Source organism: Stenella coeruleoalba (genome assembly GCF_951394435.1).
Source record: "Stenella coeruleoalba genome assembly, chromosome: 19".
Lineage (NCBI taxonomy): Eukaryota > Metazoa > Chordata > Mammalia > Artiodactyla > Delphinidae > Stenella > Stenella coeruleoalba.
The window spans coordinates 13,615,905-13,632,425 of NC_137165.1; the positions used below are offsets into that span (position 1 = coordinate 13,615,905).

A 16,521-nucleotide genomic window follows, 5' to 3' on the forward strand; every position below is an offset into this window, starting at 1 on the left:
TGGTGTCTGGTCCTCTCTGCGCCTGCCCACCCTCTCAGGGAGGTGCCTCATGGCAGCCCGCCCCTCCGGCCTGGTTTCCTCAGGAAAAGCCTTGGGAGGAAGCAGGGAGGGGGTTGGGAGCTGTGGGGGCCAGACTAACCCAAGCCCTCCCACTGCACTGGCCGCCATGGGGCTGGGGCTCCTGTTCCTTCTGCTGCTGCTCTGGACTCGGGGGACCCAGGGGTCTGAGCTGGACCCCAATGGGCGGCACGTCTGCATGGCCAGCAGGTGGGTCTTCTGGGGGTTTGATGGGGGGGAGGAGGACACGAGGAAAGAGGGGCTAAAGCGAGAGGGGCTCGGGGACAGCCTAGAGGGTGGTGGGTAGTGGGGGCAGATGGTGGGATGGCCAGGGACAGAGCGGGAAGGGGTCGGGGACACGGGGGCTGTGACCCTTGGCCAGGCCTGCCCGATGGGGCTGAGGCAGCATCCCATGTCTCAGGGAGACAGTGATCCACCTGCGGAGCCAGGCTGCCCCCCGGCTGACCCCTCTCTGCCCCACAGCCCCTCTGCTGAGCTCCACTGCTGCCCAGGCTGGAGGCAGAATGATCGAGAATGCACCACCCGTGAGTAGCCAGGATGCACCCCCCCACCGGAGGAGAAGGGAGGACAGAGCCCAGTGACCCTTCCTTCCTACCCTCCTGGGGTCTGTTTGCCCTCCTGAGCCCTAGAGCTAGGGTCCATGCCGTGGCCCAACCCCCCAGCCCTGAGGAAACAGCTCTTGAGGGGGACAGGCCACTGGGAGTCAGTGAAAAGGGCAGAGTGTCCCCTGGCCGCACCCCAGTCCTTCCAACCTGGGTGGGGTGTTTTTCAGCCATCTGCGAGGGGCTGGACGTCTGCCGGGAAGACGAGGTATGTGTGAAACCAGGCCTCTGTCGATGCAAACCTGGATTCTTCGGGGCCCGGTGCAACTCGCGTGAGTCCTGAGTCTCTCCTGAAGGATGAGGTTGCCGGGCAGGACTGGGGGAGAGGGGAGGCAAAGCTTGTAGGAATGTAATCTTAGAACAGCAGGGCCAGAATCCCTCCAAGCTTCGCTGAGGAGACTGAGGTCGAGACAGGAAGTGACGCACTCTAAGGGGATGTCCTGAGTCATCTGGTTTTTATCCCATCCACAGAGCCCTCCCACAGGTTCAGTTCTGGGCCATTCATCTTCCCTTTCAACTTCCAGAAAGATGCTGTGGATCCCCATTAACTGCAGAATGGATGCATTCTTGGTCTCCCCGTATGCGCGTGTAGAGGGTGACTGGAATGTCCTCCCTCTCTGGCAGAAAGTGGGGCATGGGAGAGGGGTTGGTGGGCAGTTTAGCCAGAGGGCAGCCTGGCTAGGAGTCAGGGTTGAGAGGAGACACTGGGGGGAGTGTGGCTTCTTCTTCGACCCGGATGGGCAGCATTCAGGCGGGGGAAGACACAATGGGGGAACCCAATGAGAGGAAGGAGGGGCATAAATGAAGGCACACCCACTTCTGTGTGACTCTGGGCAAGGCCCTTTGCCACTAGTGATCTTTTTTTTTTTTTTTAATTTTTTTGCGGTACGTGGGCCCCTCACTGCTGTGGCCTCTCCCGTTGCGGAGCACAGGCTCCGGACGCGCAGGCTCAGCGGCCATGGCTCACGGGCCCAGCCGCTCCGCGGCATGTGGGGTCTTCCCGGACCAGGGCACGAACCCATGTCCCCTGCATCGGCAGGCGGACTTTCAACCACTGCGCCACCAGGGAAACCCATCCACTCGTGATCTTTAAGTGTGTTCTGGAATGTGGAAGTGGGAGGCTGGGCCAGTGGTAAAGATTTGTGTAGTTCAGAGTCTGGGGCAGGAAGTAAGCTGTGCCCCAGGAGGACAGGCTGTCCCCGGCTCTTGGAGGGCGGGCCCGGCCCCCCCACCTCTTCCTTGTGGAAGGGGTCGCAGGGCGAGGATCCGTGGTGCCTGACCCTGAGCCCGTTGACCCCCTTCCCTTACCCCGACCCCGCAGGCTGCCCGGGCCAGTACTGGGGCCCCGACTGCCGGGAGAGCTGCGCCTGCCACCCGCACGGCCAGTGCGAGCCGGCCACGGGCGTGTGCCACTGCCAATCCGACCGCTGGGGCGACCGCTGCGAGTTCCCGTGCGCCTGCGGCCCCCACGGGCGTTGCAACCCCGAGACCGGCGCGTGCCGCTGCGAGCCCGGCTGGTGGTCGCCCACGTGCCGCCGCCCGTGCCAGTGCAACCCGGCGGCGGCGCGCTGCGATCAGGCCACCGGCTCCTGCCTGTGCGAGCCGGGCTGGTGGGGCCGCCGCTGCAGCTTCCGCTGCGCCTGCCACGGCTCGCCGTGCGCGCAGGAGTCGGGCCGCTGCGCCTGCCGGCCCGGCTGGTGGGGCTCCGAGTGCCGGCAGCCTTGCGAGTGCGTGCGCGGCCGCTGCAGCGCCGCCTCCGGCCTGTGCACATGCCCGCCCGGCTTCCGCGGCGCGCGCTGCGAGCTGCCCTGCCCCGCAGGCCGCTACGGGCTTCAGTGCCGCGACAGGTGAGCCGGGGCAACGGGGGGTGCGGGGAGAGAAGGGAGGGAGGAGGGCGTGAGAAGGAAGGGGAGAGAACGGGAGGGAAAGGGGATGAGCCGGGGGCGCAGGGAGAATGTTGCGCAGAAACAGACAAGGATGGGGTGAAAGGGGAAAAAGAGTCCCTCGACGCCCTAAAGGCCAGCCTTGCCCACCACTTTCATCCGCTTACTGTTAAACAAAATACTACTACTAGCAAGCCGTAGAAACAGATAAAGAATCAACATTGTGGCAAAAGGATTGCAAAGTCCCTCTGAAACTCAATGGTTTTCAAACTTTGACCAGTTCCACCCACAGTAAGAAATGTTTTACCTCCCATTCATATATAATATATGATGCGATATATATATTAACTGAAGTAAAAACTTAACCAGACAACACACATATGTACACCGAAATGTTTTCTATTCTCTCTCTCTCTCTCTCTCTTTTAATACTGGTCAGGATCTGCTAAATTGCTTTTATGAACTCCCTTCCTCACCCTACTAATGAGTCTGATCCAAGCTCGTGATCCCAGATAATTAAGTCTCTGGAGGGAAAAACTTAAGGATCAGTGAGATATTAAGATAAGATAAACCTTATTGGAAAAGTTGCTAAAAGAGTAGATCCTAAGTGTTCTCATCACAAGGAAAAAAACTTTTTTTTTCATTTTTTGGTATCCATATGAGATGATGGATGTTAACTAAACTTTTAGTGGTAATCATGTCACAGTATGTATGTGAGGAGGTCATTATGCTGCACACTTGAAACTTATACAGTGCTGTATGTCAATTATAACTCAATAAAACTGGAAAAAATGTAAGATAAAATTCTAGTGGTGAAAACAGACATTTTATGCGTTTTCATAATGCATAAAATGGCATAGAGGATACACTACTGAGGACTGCTCACGCCAGACCTCCGAGATGGCATGGGCGGAATGGGGGAAGGGGAAAAGGGAAGGAGGGGAACCCTGGGCAGAAGGGAAGCAGAGGTTGAGGTCGTAACTTGGCTTCCCTGGCTGGGCTGGGAGCTCCTGGTGACCCTGGGACCCAGGGAAGGATGGGGCTCAGAACCAGGGGTTAGGAAAAGGCTGGAATCCTACTAGAGCCCACAGAGATAGTCTGCCCAGCCTCTTTGTTGTACAACACGGGGCAGCTGAGGCTCGAACCTGCCTGAGTGGCCCAGCTGGCACCGGGAGGCTCTCCTAGTGTTGCATGTACTCTTTCTCTTCCCAGCTGTGGCCACTGCAAGCAGAATGAGCCATGTTCTGCAGACACAGGTAGCTGCGAGTCCTGCGAGCCGGGCTGGAATGGGACTCAGTGCCACGAGCCCTGCCCTCCTGGCACCTTTGGCGAGAGCTGCAGGCAGCAGTGCCCCCACTGCCGGCTTGGGGAGGCCTGCCAGCCAGACACCGGGCACTGTCGACATTGTGACCCTGGCTGGCTGGGGCCCAGGTGAGGGGGCCAGCCTGCTCAGGGTGAGGGTATACCTTCCTTCTAGATCCTCACCGCAGCGGCTCCCTCAGGGAGAGCGGCCTCCTCCCGCAACGCATACATTCACACAGCCCTGGGGGCCCGCCTGAGGTGCGAGAGATGGGTGCTAATGGGGCCCTGGGCACAGTTTCCCTCCAGTTCCCTCACCACTCAGGCTTCCCGCCCTCTTCTCGTCCAGGGATCTGTAGTCTGTCACCTACTGGGTCTGGCCTCAAATTCAAGGCCCTGTTTGCGCCTGAGCTTCACTGCTGAAAAGTAGACAACTGGGTCTCTGAATCTACAAGTGTGGGCAGATGGGTGAGGCCCCTCTGTGGGGTCCAGGCCTGCCCTGCTCCCCATTCTGAGTCTTGCCTCACCTCAGGTGTGAAGACCCCTGCCCGATTGGCACCTTTGGGGAGGGTTGTGGCTCTACCTGCCCCACCTGTGTCCGGGGGGCCTGCGATGCTGTGACTGGGGAGTGTGTCTGCAACGCCGGCTACTGGGGGCCCAGGTGAGGACTGGGGCCCTGGAAGGAGGCAGGGGCCTAGGTCGGGCCTCTGTGCAATCCGCTTCCCAAACTTACCTTCCTGGGCTTCTCCATCTCCCAGATTCCCACCCAGCATCCTCATAACTAAGAAGTTATTCCTCTTGTTGTGGGGTCTGCATCTTCCAGAGGAGGGTCAGAGTGATGCTTAATCTAAAAGGCCTGGCTCCTGAACTAGAAGTTACTTAGGAGGAGGGCGCCAAACCCCACTGCTGTTTCCCTAAGGTCTTCAGGTGGCAAAAACATAATCAGTGTCACTATCTCCAATGTCAGGTTTTTCCCACCTATAGGATAGAATGTAGTATCAACTGGAAGAGACCTCATTTTATAGAGGAGAGGACCGAGGCCCAGAGAGTTAGGGGCAGGGCTGGGGATGGCTCAGACCTCCAAACCCTGAGGAAGTGTCTCCGGATTCCATTGGCATCTTGCTTATCTCACATTAGCGCCAGGTGGGCAAGGGATGAGGCTCATGAGAGGTGGGCCCTGACTGAGACTTCCACCCTGGGGGACCTGGGAGCCAGGGGGCAGTTTGTGGGTGGTCTCTCTGGAAGATGGGCTTGGGGGCTAAGGGATTCTTCCAAACACTGCTAGGGGTGCTTAGAATGTGGCTGAGAGGTCAGAGGAATCTGCGTGGGCATCACCCAGGGAAGTCTGTATGGCAGGGGGTGGGAAGCAGTGCCCAGAAATGTACCCCCCCCGTGCCCTGCCCACCTCCATGCCTTCTCACCCAGCCTTCAGCCTGTCTCTCCTGTCACCCCAAAGCTGCAACACTTCGTGCCCATCTGGCTTCCACGGAAACAACTGCTCTGTTCCCTGCGAGTGTCCAGAGGGAAACTGCCACCCTGTCTCTGGGGCCTGCCAGCTGGGTAAGGTGGAAAGAAGGGTACAGGGAGAAGTAACCGGGGAAAGAGTGGCCCTTTACATGGGCTCCGGGGCCTCATTACTTGCCAGAGAGGCTGGGCCCTCTTCAGAGATGTTCTCTTTACTTGAAATCTGTATGGGTGCTTTGGGGCCCCCTGAAGATGTGACAGAGCCTCTGTCCCCTGGGAAACCAGGCTAGCACCCAGGAAATGAGCGGACAGGGCCGGACACCGGGATGTCTCATCAGGCCCGAGAACTGAGGGCAAGGGTTTGCGGAAGAGGCCGTGGACCATCGGGAGAGGACCAGTGGGGAGGCTGCCTGGAGGGGGGGGCCTCCAGGCTGAGCAGAGTCTACTTCTCTTAGAAGAGCGGGAGGGGCCCACAGGTGGAAGGTTCCCAGGATCTCCCCAGAGTAGGCAGTTCAGAGCTAGAGATGAGACATGACGTATGGGAGACAACATGGCCCTGAAGAGTCGCCCGTCCCTGGCTCTCCCTAGGATCTCATGGTCAGGATGCCGCCCTCCTTGCGGGCATTCTTGTGCCTCTGCTGCTTCTCCTCCTGGCCATCGCCTGCTGTGCTTGCTGCTGCTGGGCTGCCCGGCTGGATCCCAAGGACAGGTGAACCCTGGCCCCTTCCTTCCCGATTCCACAGCTCAGGCCATGGGTGGAAGCAAGGTGGCATCTGGTTTCCTCTCGGGGTGGGGAGGGGCTGGCTTTGTCACACACGTAGGTCAGAGGTAACGAGGTAGCTGGCAGTGGCTGTGGCCTGGAGACACCAGGTCAGCCATCTGCCCTCCTCAGAAGCCTTCAGTGGGGGAGGTTCTGAGTCACGCGTGAGCAGGGGGCCCCGGGCACCAGGATGGCAGAAGGCAGAAGCACCGGGACAGGTCTGGGCAGGGAGGGGAAGAGACCAGGCCTCAGAAGGGAGAGTTGCCATAAAAGCCCGAGCAGTGGTTTAGCAGAGAATGTGGCTTTTCGAGAAGAGGAGAGGCGAGGAGGGATTTGAGCTCGCAGGCTGCTGCGGGGAAGCGGGGAATATTCCTTGCACAGAGCTTTGTTCCTTCACAAAATCTCTTCGTACTTCTCAGCACCTTGGAGGCTCACAGCAGCATGGAGGTTTGGAGCGGGGCACGTGGGGCAGGAAGATTAGCATTCTCAATTCCCAGGAGGACAAGGTGACCCAGCTAGTCACTGGCACGCACAGAGCCCGTGGCCGGTTCTCTGGACTCTTTGTTTTGTCCTGTGTGCTCGTATTAGTTCACACACTACCCCTTGATCATGTCCCCCTCTGGGCTGTGGGGCATCCTCAGACCAGCAGACCCAGTAGCCTCCCCGCAACCCCGGGGCATAGAACCTGGAGGTGGGGAGAAGCCCCTCACAGGAAGACCGGGACATGTGCACAGACTGTCTGAGGAATGGTAATGATTGAAGCTGTCACTTCCAGCTTCGGGGCGGGGACAAGAGTGGGCTTCCTGGAGGTGGTGTCACTTCCAGAAAGATAGGTGAGCTGGGCTCAGCTGGGATGATAATAACACACTGCTGCATTTTGGGGCAGCCCCACCAGGTAGCTGCTGCTGTGCTGGGTCCTGAAAGAAGTTCTGATAGATAGCAGTTGTCCCCATTTTACGGATGAGGAAGCTGTGGCCCAGAGAGGCAAAGTCTGAGCCACAGTTGCTGCCTCGTGACTCTGGCGCCACGCTGCCCTCTGCGACAGGCCCAGATCTCAGGGTCAGTAGTTTGGACTTTACTCTGTAGTCATAGAGAGTCACTGAAGTAGACACAGTCACTCTGTCACGTGAATCTCGGGACCAGAATGGTCCTGGCCCTTTATTGCTGCCCCCGTCCCGCCCCAACCGGGGTCTCCCTCACTGACGACTCTCCCGTGCCCTCAGGCCAGTGAGAGATGGGACCGCTATGTCCAGGATGAAGCTGCAGGTCTGGGGGGCACTGACCTCCAGCCTGGGCTCTGCGCTGCCCTGCGGTTCCCTCAGCAGCCACAAGCTTCCCTGGGTGACAGGTAAGCGGGTGCTGAGGGTCAGGGGCTGCAAGGGGACAGGGCTTCCCCTGGGGCTCTGCGCCTGACCTAGAGCCTCCCCCTGCCGCCTCAGTCTCGCACCATGATCCGGAGATCCCCTTCAACCATAGCTTCATCGAAGCGCCCTCGGCTGGCTGGGCCTCGGACGACTCCTTCTCTACTGATCCCGAGTCTGGAGAAGAGGACGAAGGTCCTGCCTACTGCGTGCCACCCCAAGAAGGTAGCCCCCAAACAGCCCACTCAGCCCCTGAGCAGCCTTACTCATCACAGCCTCTCCTTTATTCCTTCAGCAAACGTGTATCAAGCTCCCGTCCCGTTCCATGCCCTTCACAGTTCCTGGCAGTGGGATGCAGCAAAGAACAAGATAGATTCCTGTCCTCCCCAAGCCTGTAGTCTGGTGGGCAGTAATCAGACACATGTGGGACAGAGTGATACATGCTTTCATGGGGGACATGCAGATCGGGGCTCGGAATCCAGCCACGTCAGGGATGACTGGAGTCAGGGAAGATGTCTCGGTGTTAGTGGTGTTGGAGTTGAGCCTGGCAGAATCAGTGGGAATTAGCCCTGGGAAAGTTAGGGAGAGATGGGAATGATGTTTCAGGAAGAGCGAACAGTATACCCAAAGGATCAGAGGTAAGAGGGACGTGGCCATGTGGCGCTGAAGGAGTTTTAGCATGGTTAGGGTGTGACATTAGTGCAAAGTAGGGTGGGTGGTGAGAAAAGAGGGTAGAAGCAGTAGCATCTGCCCGAATAGGCCCTTCCCCTGCCTCTCTGCATCCTCACGCTCTCCCTTGCCCCATTTGAGGGGCCTCCCAGAAGATGCTGAGCTGGGTAAGCAGGATGGATTGGGGTAGCCAGCCCAGGTTTGGCCAAGCTCTTCTGTCTCCTTTGCCAGGGATGGTCCCTGTGGCCCAAGCAGAGTCACCAGAGGCCAGCCTGACCGGAGGTCCCTTCCCTCCCGCTGAGGATGCCTCCACGCCGTTTGCCATTCCGCGCACTTCCAGCCTAGCTCGGGCCAAGCGGCCGTCAGTCTCCTTTGCCGAAGGCACCAAGTTTGCACCACAGAGTTGCCGAGGCTCCGGGGAGCTCTCCAGCCCTCTCCGTAAGCCCAAGAGGCTCTCCCGGGGGGGCCAGCCAGGTCCTGAAAGCCAGGAGGCCGAGGAGTCCACAGGCCCAGAGCAAGCAGAAATGAACGGGGCCCCTCCAGGTGCCGCCAGCCCCAGGGATTCAGCCACTGGCCGCCGCCGGCTCCCGCTTAGTGGCCGGACAGTGGCTGAACGTGTGGAAGCCATTGAGGGCAGTGTCCAGGAGAGTGCAGGCTCTGTGACCACAATCTACATGCTGGCAGGGACACCCCGGGGATCTGAGGGCCCCGTCCGGTCTGTCCTCCGCCGTTTTGGTAGCTTCCAGAAAGGCCAGGCAGAGCCTAAGGTCAAGAGTGCCATCCCTAAGCCTCCACGCCGGGCCCTGAGTCGGAACAAGGGCAGCCCCGGGCCGGCCTCTGGCTCTGCCAATCAGAGCTCCAGCTCAGCCCCAAGTGAGGAGCTGACAGGGGCCTTGGAGTCTGCAGGGACTGGGCCAGAGGAAGTGGCCAGGGGGCTAGGGGATGGCATCAAGAGCTCAGGGAGGGGCCAGGAGCTGGTCCCTGAGGGTGGTCCCCTAGAACAGGATCCCCAGAAGCTGGCTGACGAGGAAGGGCAGGAGGAGCCCCAGTATGAGAATGTCGTACTCATCTCTGGGCCGCCAGAGCCCTGAGGACCTTGAATTTCGTGAGTGGGAAGACTGGATGGTGCTTAGGCATCTGAACTGCCCCGAATTAGATGGTGTTTTGTGCTGGGAAAAGATCCCAGGGCCAGGAAAGACACGCTGGAGCCCCTGCACTTCCACCGGGACATGTCAGAGCTGGAGGCCAGTTGGCTCTGGCCCTGGCCATGCTCTGGGAGTGGGTCTGGAAGGCCTGGGCAGAGACCCCACAGGATGGGGTCAGGAAGGGGAAAGAGATGGCTGCAGGGACTTTTTCTCTGTTGTCCTGTACTCTGTTTGCCCCCAAAGGCTATTCTTTCCTTCATTTGCAAAACATTTTTCTGAAATGGGAAACAACCTAAATGTTTGATGCCGAAAGATTAATTAAAGAGCTATTCCTTATGAAAGGTTCCTAAACAACCATAATAAATCAGGTCGTGTAAGAATATTTACTATGGGAGCATGTTCACACTATCCTGCTACGTGTAAAAAGTAAGTTTTCTTTTTACAAATTTCATTCCTTTTGGCCTCAGAATACGTTTAGAATTCTTCCATTTTTTGTTTATTTTGTGACCCTTTTACAGACTTTTTAAAAAAAGATGGATGTGCATAAAAAAGATTTGAAGGGGCTTCCCTGGTGGCGCAGTGGTTGAGAGTCCGCCTGCCCATGCAGGGGACGTGGGTTCGTGCCCCGGTCCGGGAAGATCCCACATGCCGCGGAGCGGCTGGGCCCGTGAGCCATGGCCGCTGAGCCTGCGCGTCCGGAGCCTGTGCTCCGCAACGGGAGAGGCCACAGCAGTGAGAGGCCCGCGTACCACAAAAAAAAAAAGAAAAAAGAAAAAAAAAAGATTTGAGGGAAAGGCATCAAATGACATTTTTCTCTGGGAGACGAGATTGTGGCAGATATTTATTTTCTTCTTAAATTTTTGCATAATTTGCAACTTTTCTACAGTGAACGTTCTTTTCACTTTTCTCACTAGGTTGAATATTTAAAATTATAATAGGCAATATTCTTCGTTAAAAATAAAAAGTACTAACATTATAGACATGTCTAGAGTAAAAATGAGATTTCTCTTCTCCCCAGAGGATTCTGGGGGATGAGGGAGGGGCCAGACTTAATTTTCACGGAGTGCCTGTTGGTCTAGTTCTGAATACTTTCCTCACATACTTGTATTAGCCAGTCAGGAAATAAAGAGCAAGTCCCTCCGGCCCAGTGTGCAGAGAATCTCATGAACAGGTTAGATGCTTCCTTTCAAATGTTTTTCTGTGCGCGTGAAAATAAAACAACATACCGTTCTGCAATTTGCTTTTTTACTTAACAATATAACCTGGCTATCTTTTGATGTCAGTAAATATAAAGCTACCTCTTTTTATAAAAAATGGCTGCATGGGATTCCATCATGTGGAAATAACACAGGTTATTTAAACCATCCCCTGCCTATGGGGATGTGGGTTGTTTCTAATTGTTTTGATACAATAAATGATGCAGGGGACAACTCGGTCTACATTTCCTTTTGCATTAGTGCTAGGTTTTCTGTAGAAGAGCTTCCTGGAGGTGGAATTGGTGGGTTATGGGGTAAGAAAATTAAACATTTGAGTATTTACTCCAATTGTCCCTCCGCAAAAAGTTGAATGGCTTTGTGTTCTCATAAATTATGTTGACATCTATTTCCCCACACCCAATCTGATAGGTTAAAAGTGATATCTCATTAGCTTAGCACGCACAAAAAATAACTAAAGTAATAACATTTTTAATTATTAAAAAGTTAAACTCTTTGTACAGATAAAAGTTTTGGGTTTTGTTTTTTGGCCGTGCCAAGCAGCTTATGGGATCTTAGTTCCCCGACCAGGGGTTGAACCTGGGCCCTCAGCAGTGAGAGCGCAGAGTCCTAACCACTGGACAGCCAGGGAGTTCCCCAGATAAAAGTTTTTTGTTTGTGGGGTTTCTGTTGTTGTTAAGTATCTTCTTTTTTTTTTTTATATAATGTTAATTTTTTTCTTTTTTTTATTATTTTTGGCTGCGTTGGGTCTTCATCGCTGTGTGTGGGCTTTCTCTAGTTGCGGCGAACTGGAGCTACTCTTCCTTGTGGTGTGCAGGTTTCTCATTGCGGTGGCTTCTCTTGTTGCGGAGCACGGGCTCTAGGCACGTGGGCTTCAGTAGTTGCAGCATGCGGGTTCAGTAGTTGCGACACGTGGGCTCAGTAGTTGTGGCACATGGGCTTAGTTGCTCCACAACATGTGGGATCTTCCCAGCCTGGGGATCGAATGTGCGTCCCCTGCATTGGCAGGCAGATTCTCAACCACTACGCCACCAGGGAATGCCTGTTTGCGTTTTTTAACTATCAAAAATGGTACCATTTGTGCACCCAATGTTCACAGCAGCACTATTTACAATAGCCAGGACATGGAAGCAACATCAGTATCCATCAATAGATGAATGGATAAAGAAGGTGTGGCCTAGGACTTCAGGTTCGAGCCCTGTTCTGGGAAGATCCCAAATGCCATGGAGCACCTAAGCCCATGAGCCACAATTACTGAGCCAGCACTCTAGAGCCCGTGAGCCACAATTACTGAGCCCACGTGCCACAACTACTGAAGCCCGTGCGCCTAGAGCCTGTGCTCTACAACAAGAGAAGCCACCGCAATGAGAAGCCCACGCACTGCAACGAGGAGTTGCTCCCTCTCACAGCACCTAGAGAAAGCCTGCACACAGCAAGGAAGACCCAACACGGCCATAAATAAATAAATAAATAAATAAATAAATTAAAAAAAAAGAGGACGTGGTCTATATACAATGGAATATTACTCAGCCATAAGAAAGAATGAAATATTGCCATTTGCAGCAAAATGGATGGACCTAGAGATTATCATAGTAATTGAAGTAAGTCAGACAAAGAAAAATATCAAATGAGATCACTTATATGTGGAATCTAAAAAAATAATACAAATGAACTTATCTACAAAAGAGAAATAGACTCACAGACATAAAGACAAGATTAAGGTTACCAAAGGGGAGGGAGGGAGGGATAAATTAGGAGTATGGGATTAATATATATACACTACTATATATAAAATAGATAAACAACAAGGTCCTTCTGAATAACACAGGGAACTATATTCAATATCTTGTAATACACTGTAGTGAAAAAGAATCTGAAAAAGAATACATATATATATTGGGAATTTTCTGGCGGTCCACTGGTTAGGGCTCCACGCTTCTACTGCCGGGGACAAGGGGTTCGATCCCTAGTCAGGGAACTAAGATCCCACATGCCGTGCTGCACAGCCAAAAAAAAGAATATATGTATATATATATATATATATATATATATATATATATATATATATATATATATAATTGACTCACTAAAAAAAGTGAAAAAAATAAGATCATTAAAATGTGAATTCTATGATTATTCTAAGACTGAGCTTCTTTTCATATCTTTAAAGTTATTTGTATTTTTCCTATAGATGATTTGGTTATATTCTTTCCCCAATTTTCTTTTTCTTTTTTTTTCTAAATTAATTAATTTATTTATTTTTGGCTGCATTGGGTCTTCGTTGCTGTGCACGGGCTTTCTCTAGTTGCGGCAAGCGGGGGCTACTCTTTGTTGCAGTGCACGGGCTTCTCATTGCAGTGGCTTCTCGTTGCAGAGCACGGGCTCTAGGCGTGCAGGCTTCAGTAGTTGTGGCATGCAGGCTCAGTAGTTGTGGCTCGCGGGTTCTAGAGTGCAGGCTCAGTAGTTGTGGTGCACGGGCTTAGTTGCTCCACGGCATGTGGGATCTTCCTGGACCAGGGCTCAAACCTGTGTCCCCTGCATTGCAGGTAGATTCTTAACCACTGCACCACCAGGGAAGCCCTTTCCCCAATTTTCAATTGAGATGTTCATTTTTTTCTCATTGATTTATAAGTGCCTTTATATCAAGGATATTCTTTTTTATTTTTATTTAATTTTTTTTATTGGGATACAGTTGTTTTACAATGTTGTGTTAGTTTCTACTGTACAGTGAAGTGGAGTTCCCTGTGTGCCATACAGCAGGCAGGTTCTCATTAGTTATCTATTTTATATATATTAGTGTATATATGTCAGTCCCAGTCTCCCAATTCATCCCACCCCCACTTCCCCACTTGGTGTCTATACATTTGTTCTCTACATCTGCGTTTCTATTTCTGCTCAAGGATATTAATTCTTTGCCCAGTTTGTAATTGGTCTTTAATGCTGTTTATAGTTTCTTTCTTCTTTTTCTCCATAGAAATTAAAAGTTTAAATTTAGACAAGTCTTTTTCTTTTTGACTTCTGGGTTTAATGTCACGCATAATGGAAAGATGGAAAGGCTTTCTCTACCTTACAATCAGTGAAATAATCTTCTACATTTTCTTTTAGTACTTTAGTGGTTTTATTTCTTTATGAATTTTTAATTGAAGTATAGTTGATGTACAATATAGTGATTCACAATCTTAAAGGTTATGCTCCATTTATAGTTATTATAAAATATTGGCTACATTCCCTGTGTTGAGCAACATATCCTTGTAGCTTATTTTATACATAATAATTTATTTCTTTATGATTTGCCAGCAGCGCTGGTGTGTTGCCTTTAACACTGCTGACAAAAAGACTGAAAAAAACCCCAAACCCAGAGAATTCCCTGGTGGTCCAGTAGTTAGGACTTTGCACTTACACTGTCCTGGCCCGGGTTCAATCCCTGGTTGGGGAACTAAGATCCCACAAGCCACAGGGCTCGGCCAGAACAAACAAACAAACAAAAACCCAGAATTTCATTCAAATTAGACTTGGATTCAAATCTCAGTTCTGACATACTTGTTTTGTGACTTTGGAAATGTTACTTAAAGCTTGTTTTTTCATCTGAAAAATGCGGATATGGCTATATCCCAGGTTACAGTAGGGATTAAATGACAAAGTATGTAAAGCACCTAGTAAATTTTTGACTCTCAATAAAAGTTCATTATTATTGGCATTACATCATTCTCCCAGCTTTGAATCCTTTGTCCCTAGAAGCTGACACCTTTCTCCTCTTCATTTATTCATGTTTTCATTCAACAAACTCATATTGTGCATCTGCTTTGTGCTTTCTTCTGTATTAAGGGCTGGTTAATACAGAATACAATATAATACAATACAAAGCTGAATAAGACACAGTTCGTGCCTCCAAAGAGTTCATAGTCAATGGGAAAAGGGAGAGACAAACAGATGAACAGATTGTAAAACAAAGCAATCAGTGGACAAAGATAATGGAGAATATCGTGAGTAGTAGTTAGGGAAGGCTTCCTGGAGGAGATGCTGTTCCAGAAGGGACTACGTTTGAGGGTCAGAGGTGAAAGAACAGCACCTGCAGAACTACAAGCAATTCCATGTGACTGGAACATCTTAAGTCAGCCAGGGTGGGGGAGGAGCCTGTGTAGGTCAGGTTGGAGAACTTGAACTTTATCCTGCAGGACAAATGGTAAAGAGTTCCTGAAGCATTTTAGCAGAGGTCAGATTTACATAGCTCACTGGGATGGAGTGCGGTGGAGAGATGGATTTGAGTGGCTGAGATTGGAACCTGGATGAACAGCAGTTGCAGTCATAGACATACGTGGGCAAATTAGATAAGCACTTAGGAGATACGGATTGTCTGGGTGGGGTGGGGTGGGAGGGAGAGGGAGAATAACAGCAGGTACCCAACAAATATTTGTTGAAAAGGTGGTTCACGGTATCTGACTTCAGTAGGTAGTGATGCTATTATCTGAAAAAGGATGGGAGGAACAGTTTTGGGGGGTGGGGGTGGAGAAAGTGAACTATTTCAGAGATGTGTTTGAAACAGTTTAGAAATGTGTATGGAACAACTGCCTGGAGACAGCCCTCAGGCAGGCGGCTCTAGGAGGGAGGGAGGGAAAGACTGAAGTTAGTCAAGAGACAGTTACAACCCTGTGAGCGGGTGAGATTAACGGGATAGGTAACCAGACAGGATCCCCCAAACCCACAATGTCAGGCGTGGTCTGAGCAAGGTTGCCAACGGTGGGTTTACGGCGGCAGGGGGCGCACTCGGACTCAGGGACGTGGAGCAGGAGGCTGCTGGGTCTCCCACAGCCCTGGGATGACAAGGCCAGCTCCCAGAGCGTGCCAGAGAGACCAAGCGGAATCTGCGGGAGACCGAAGGCCCTCCGAAGTTGTTGGCCTAGTGCCTTCGATGGGGGAGATCCTCCAAATGCAGCTGAACCTCCAGGGCCTAGGTTCCATCCCCCTGCCCTGGCAGTTCCTCGGGGCACGTCCAGGTCGCTGATCAGAGCAGGAGCCTGGAGCCCTCCCGACCACCCGCACTTTCCGGGAGACCTGACTTGTGCTTTGCAGTTTGGCGCTGCCCACCGCGTCAACCTGCAGGGAGAGCCCTAACCTGAAGGAGATGTCAGGGAATGGGGAGTAAGGGGGTGGAGGTGGTGCCGGGAAGTGGGAATGGGGTGGTCAACTCCAGCAGGGAGTACCAAGATGACCGGTCTGGGTGAAGGTCCCCGAGGGGACCAAGGAGAGAGGGAACGGGGTGGGGTCGGGGGGTCAGAGTCTGGATGCGGCACCTGAGGAAACAACGTTCTAGGAGGCAGACAAGCCCCAAACTCCCACTTGGGGACCCCGAGGGACACCTTCCAGGGACCGGGCAGATGGCACCCAGAAATGGGGTCGATGAATCAGGAGAGCAGGGAAGAGGCACACCATGCCTGGATAGAGAGAGGTCAGGGGAGCCAGAATGCGCAGACAGCGCCTGGATGAGGGTTATTAGGGGCAGGAGAGCGAGGATTCAGGGCACAAAGCCCAAGACAGACAGGATGGCAGCGTTGCGAGGGGAGGCAATGGAAGTGGCGGGAGCGGGACGACTCATGCGGCGCCAGAGCATCGGGCGTGGTGCCCAAGGCACAGGAGAAGTTGGGGAAGACGAAGCGGGCCGGAGGAGAGCGGAGTGCGGGAGCTAGGCTAGGTGAGCGAGGCGGACTGGCGTGCAACTAGGGGAAGTCCGAGGGAGCCGGAACGCCGAGCAGGGGACCCAATCCAGAGACAGGGCTTCGGGGCGAGGCTCTGGAGAGGCGATGGGGCAATGCCTCTGGGGGTTCCCGGCACGGCTGTGACTCCAGTTTAAAGCACCAGACCAAAAACACCGCCCAACGCAGGTCCCGGTGCACCCCCAGCTCCCTTGTTTGTCTCCTAGTCCGGCCGGAACCGGCTTCTGCTCGCAGCGGGGCGGGCGGGTGGCTGCTGATTGGATAAAGCCTGTTTCCAGCCCCCACTCAGCCAATCAGCGTGTGGCAGTGTTTTCATCTTGGGGTCGGAATAAAAG

The 16,521-nt window shown here is 53.1% G+C and overlaps 1 protein-coding gene across 1 annotated transcript; it reads left to right on the forward strand.

The window, feature by feature from the left end:
- The first annotated feature begins 124 nt into the window (after positions 1–124).
- Positions 125–10,895, forward strand: SCARF1 (scavenger receptor class F member 1). Its single transcript, XM_079905576.1, has 11 exons — positions 125–267; positions 541–602; positions 851–952; positions 2,002–2,527; positions 3,776–3,994; positions 4,395–4,523; positions 5,319–5,422; positions 5,915–6,035; positions 7,310–7,434; positions 7,526–7,672; positions 8,348–10,895. Exons 1-11 carry the CDS (start codon positions 167–169, stop codon positions 9,205–9,207), a joined length of 2,496 nt encoding a protein of 831 aa, XP_079761702.1. The 5' UTR covers positions 125–166; the 3' UTR covers positions 9,208–10,895.
- The last annotated feature ends 5,626 nt before the right edge of the window (positions 10,896–16,521 follow it).

Coding starts and splice junctions, on each gene's coding strand:
- SCARF1 (XM_079905576.1), top strand. CDS start 167: ATGGGGCTGGGGCTCCTGTTCCTTCTGCTGCTGCTCTGGACTCGGGGG. Junction 268..540: donor CACGTCTGCATGGCCAGCAG/GTGGGTCTTCTG, acceptor TCTGCCCCACAG/CCCCTCTGCTGAGCTCCACT. Junction 7,435..7,525: donor CAAGCTTCCCTGGGTGACAG/GTAAGCGGGTGC, acceptor CTGCCGCCTCAG/TCTCGCACCATGATCCGGAG.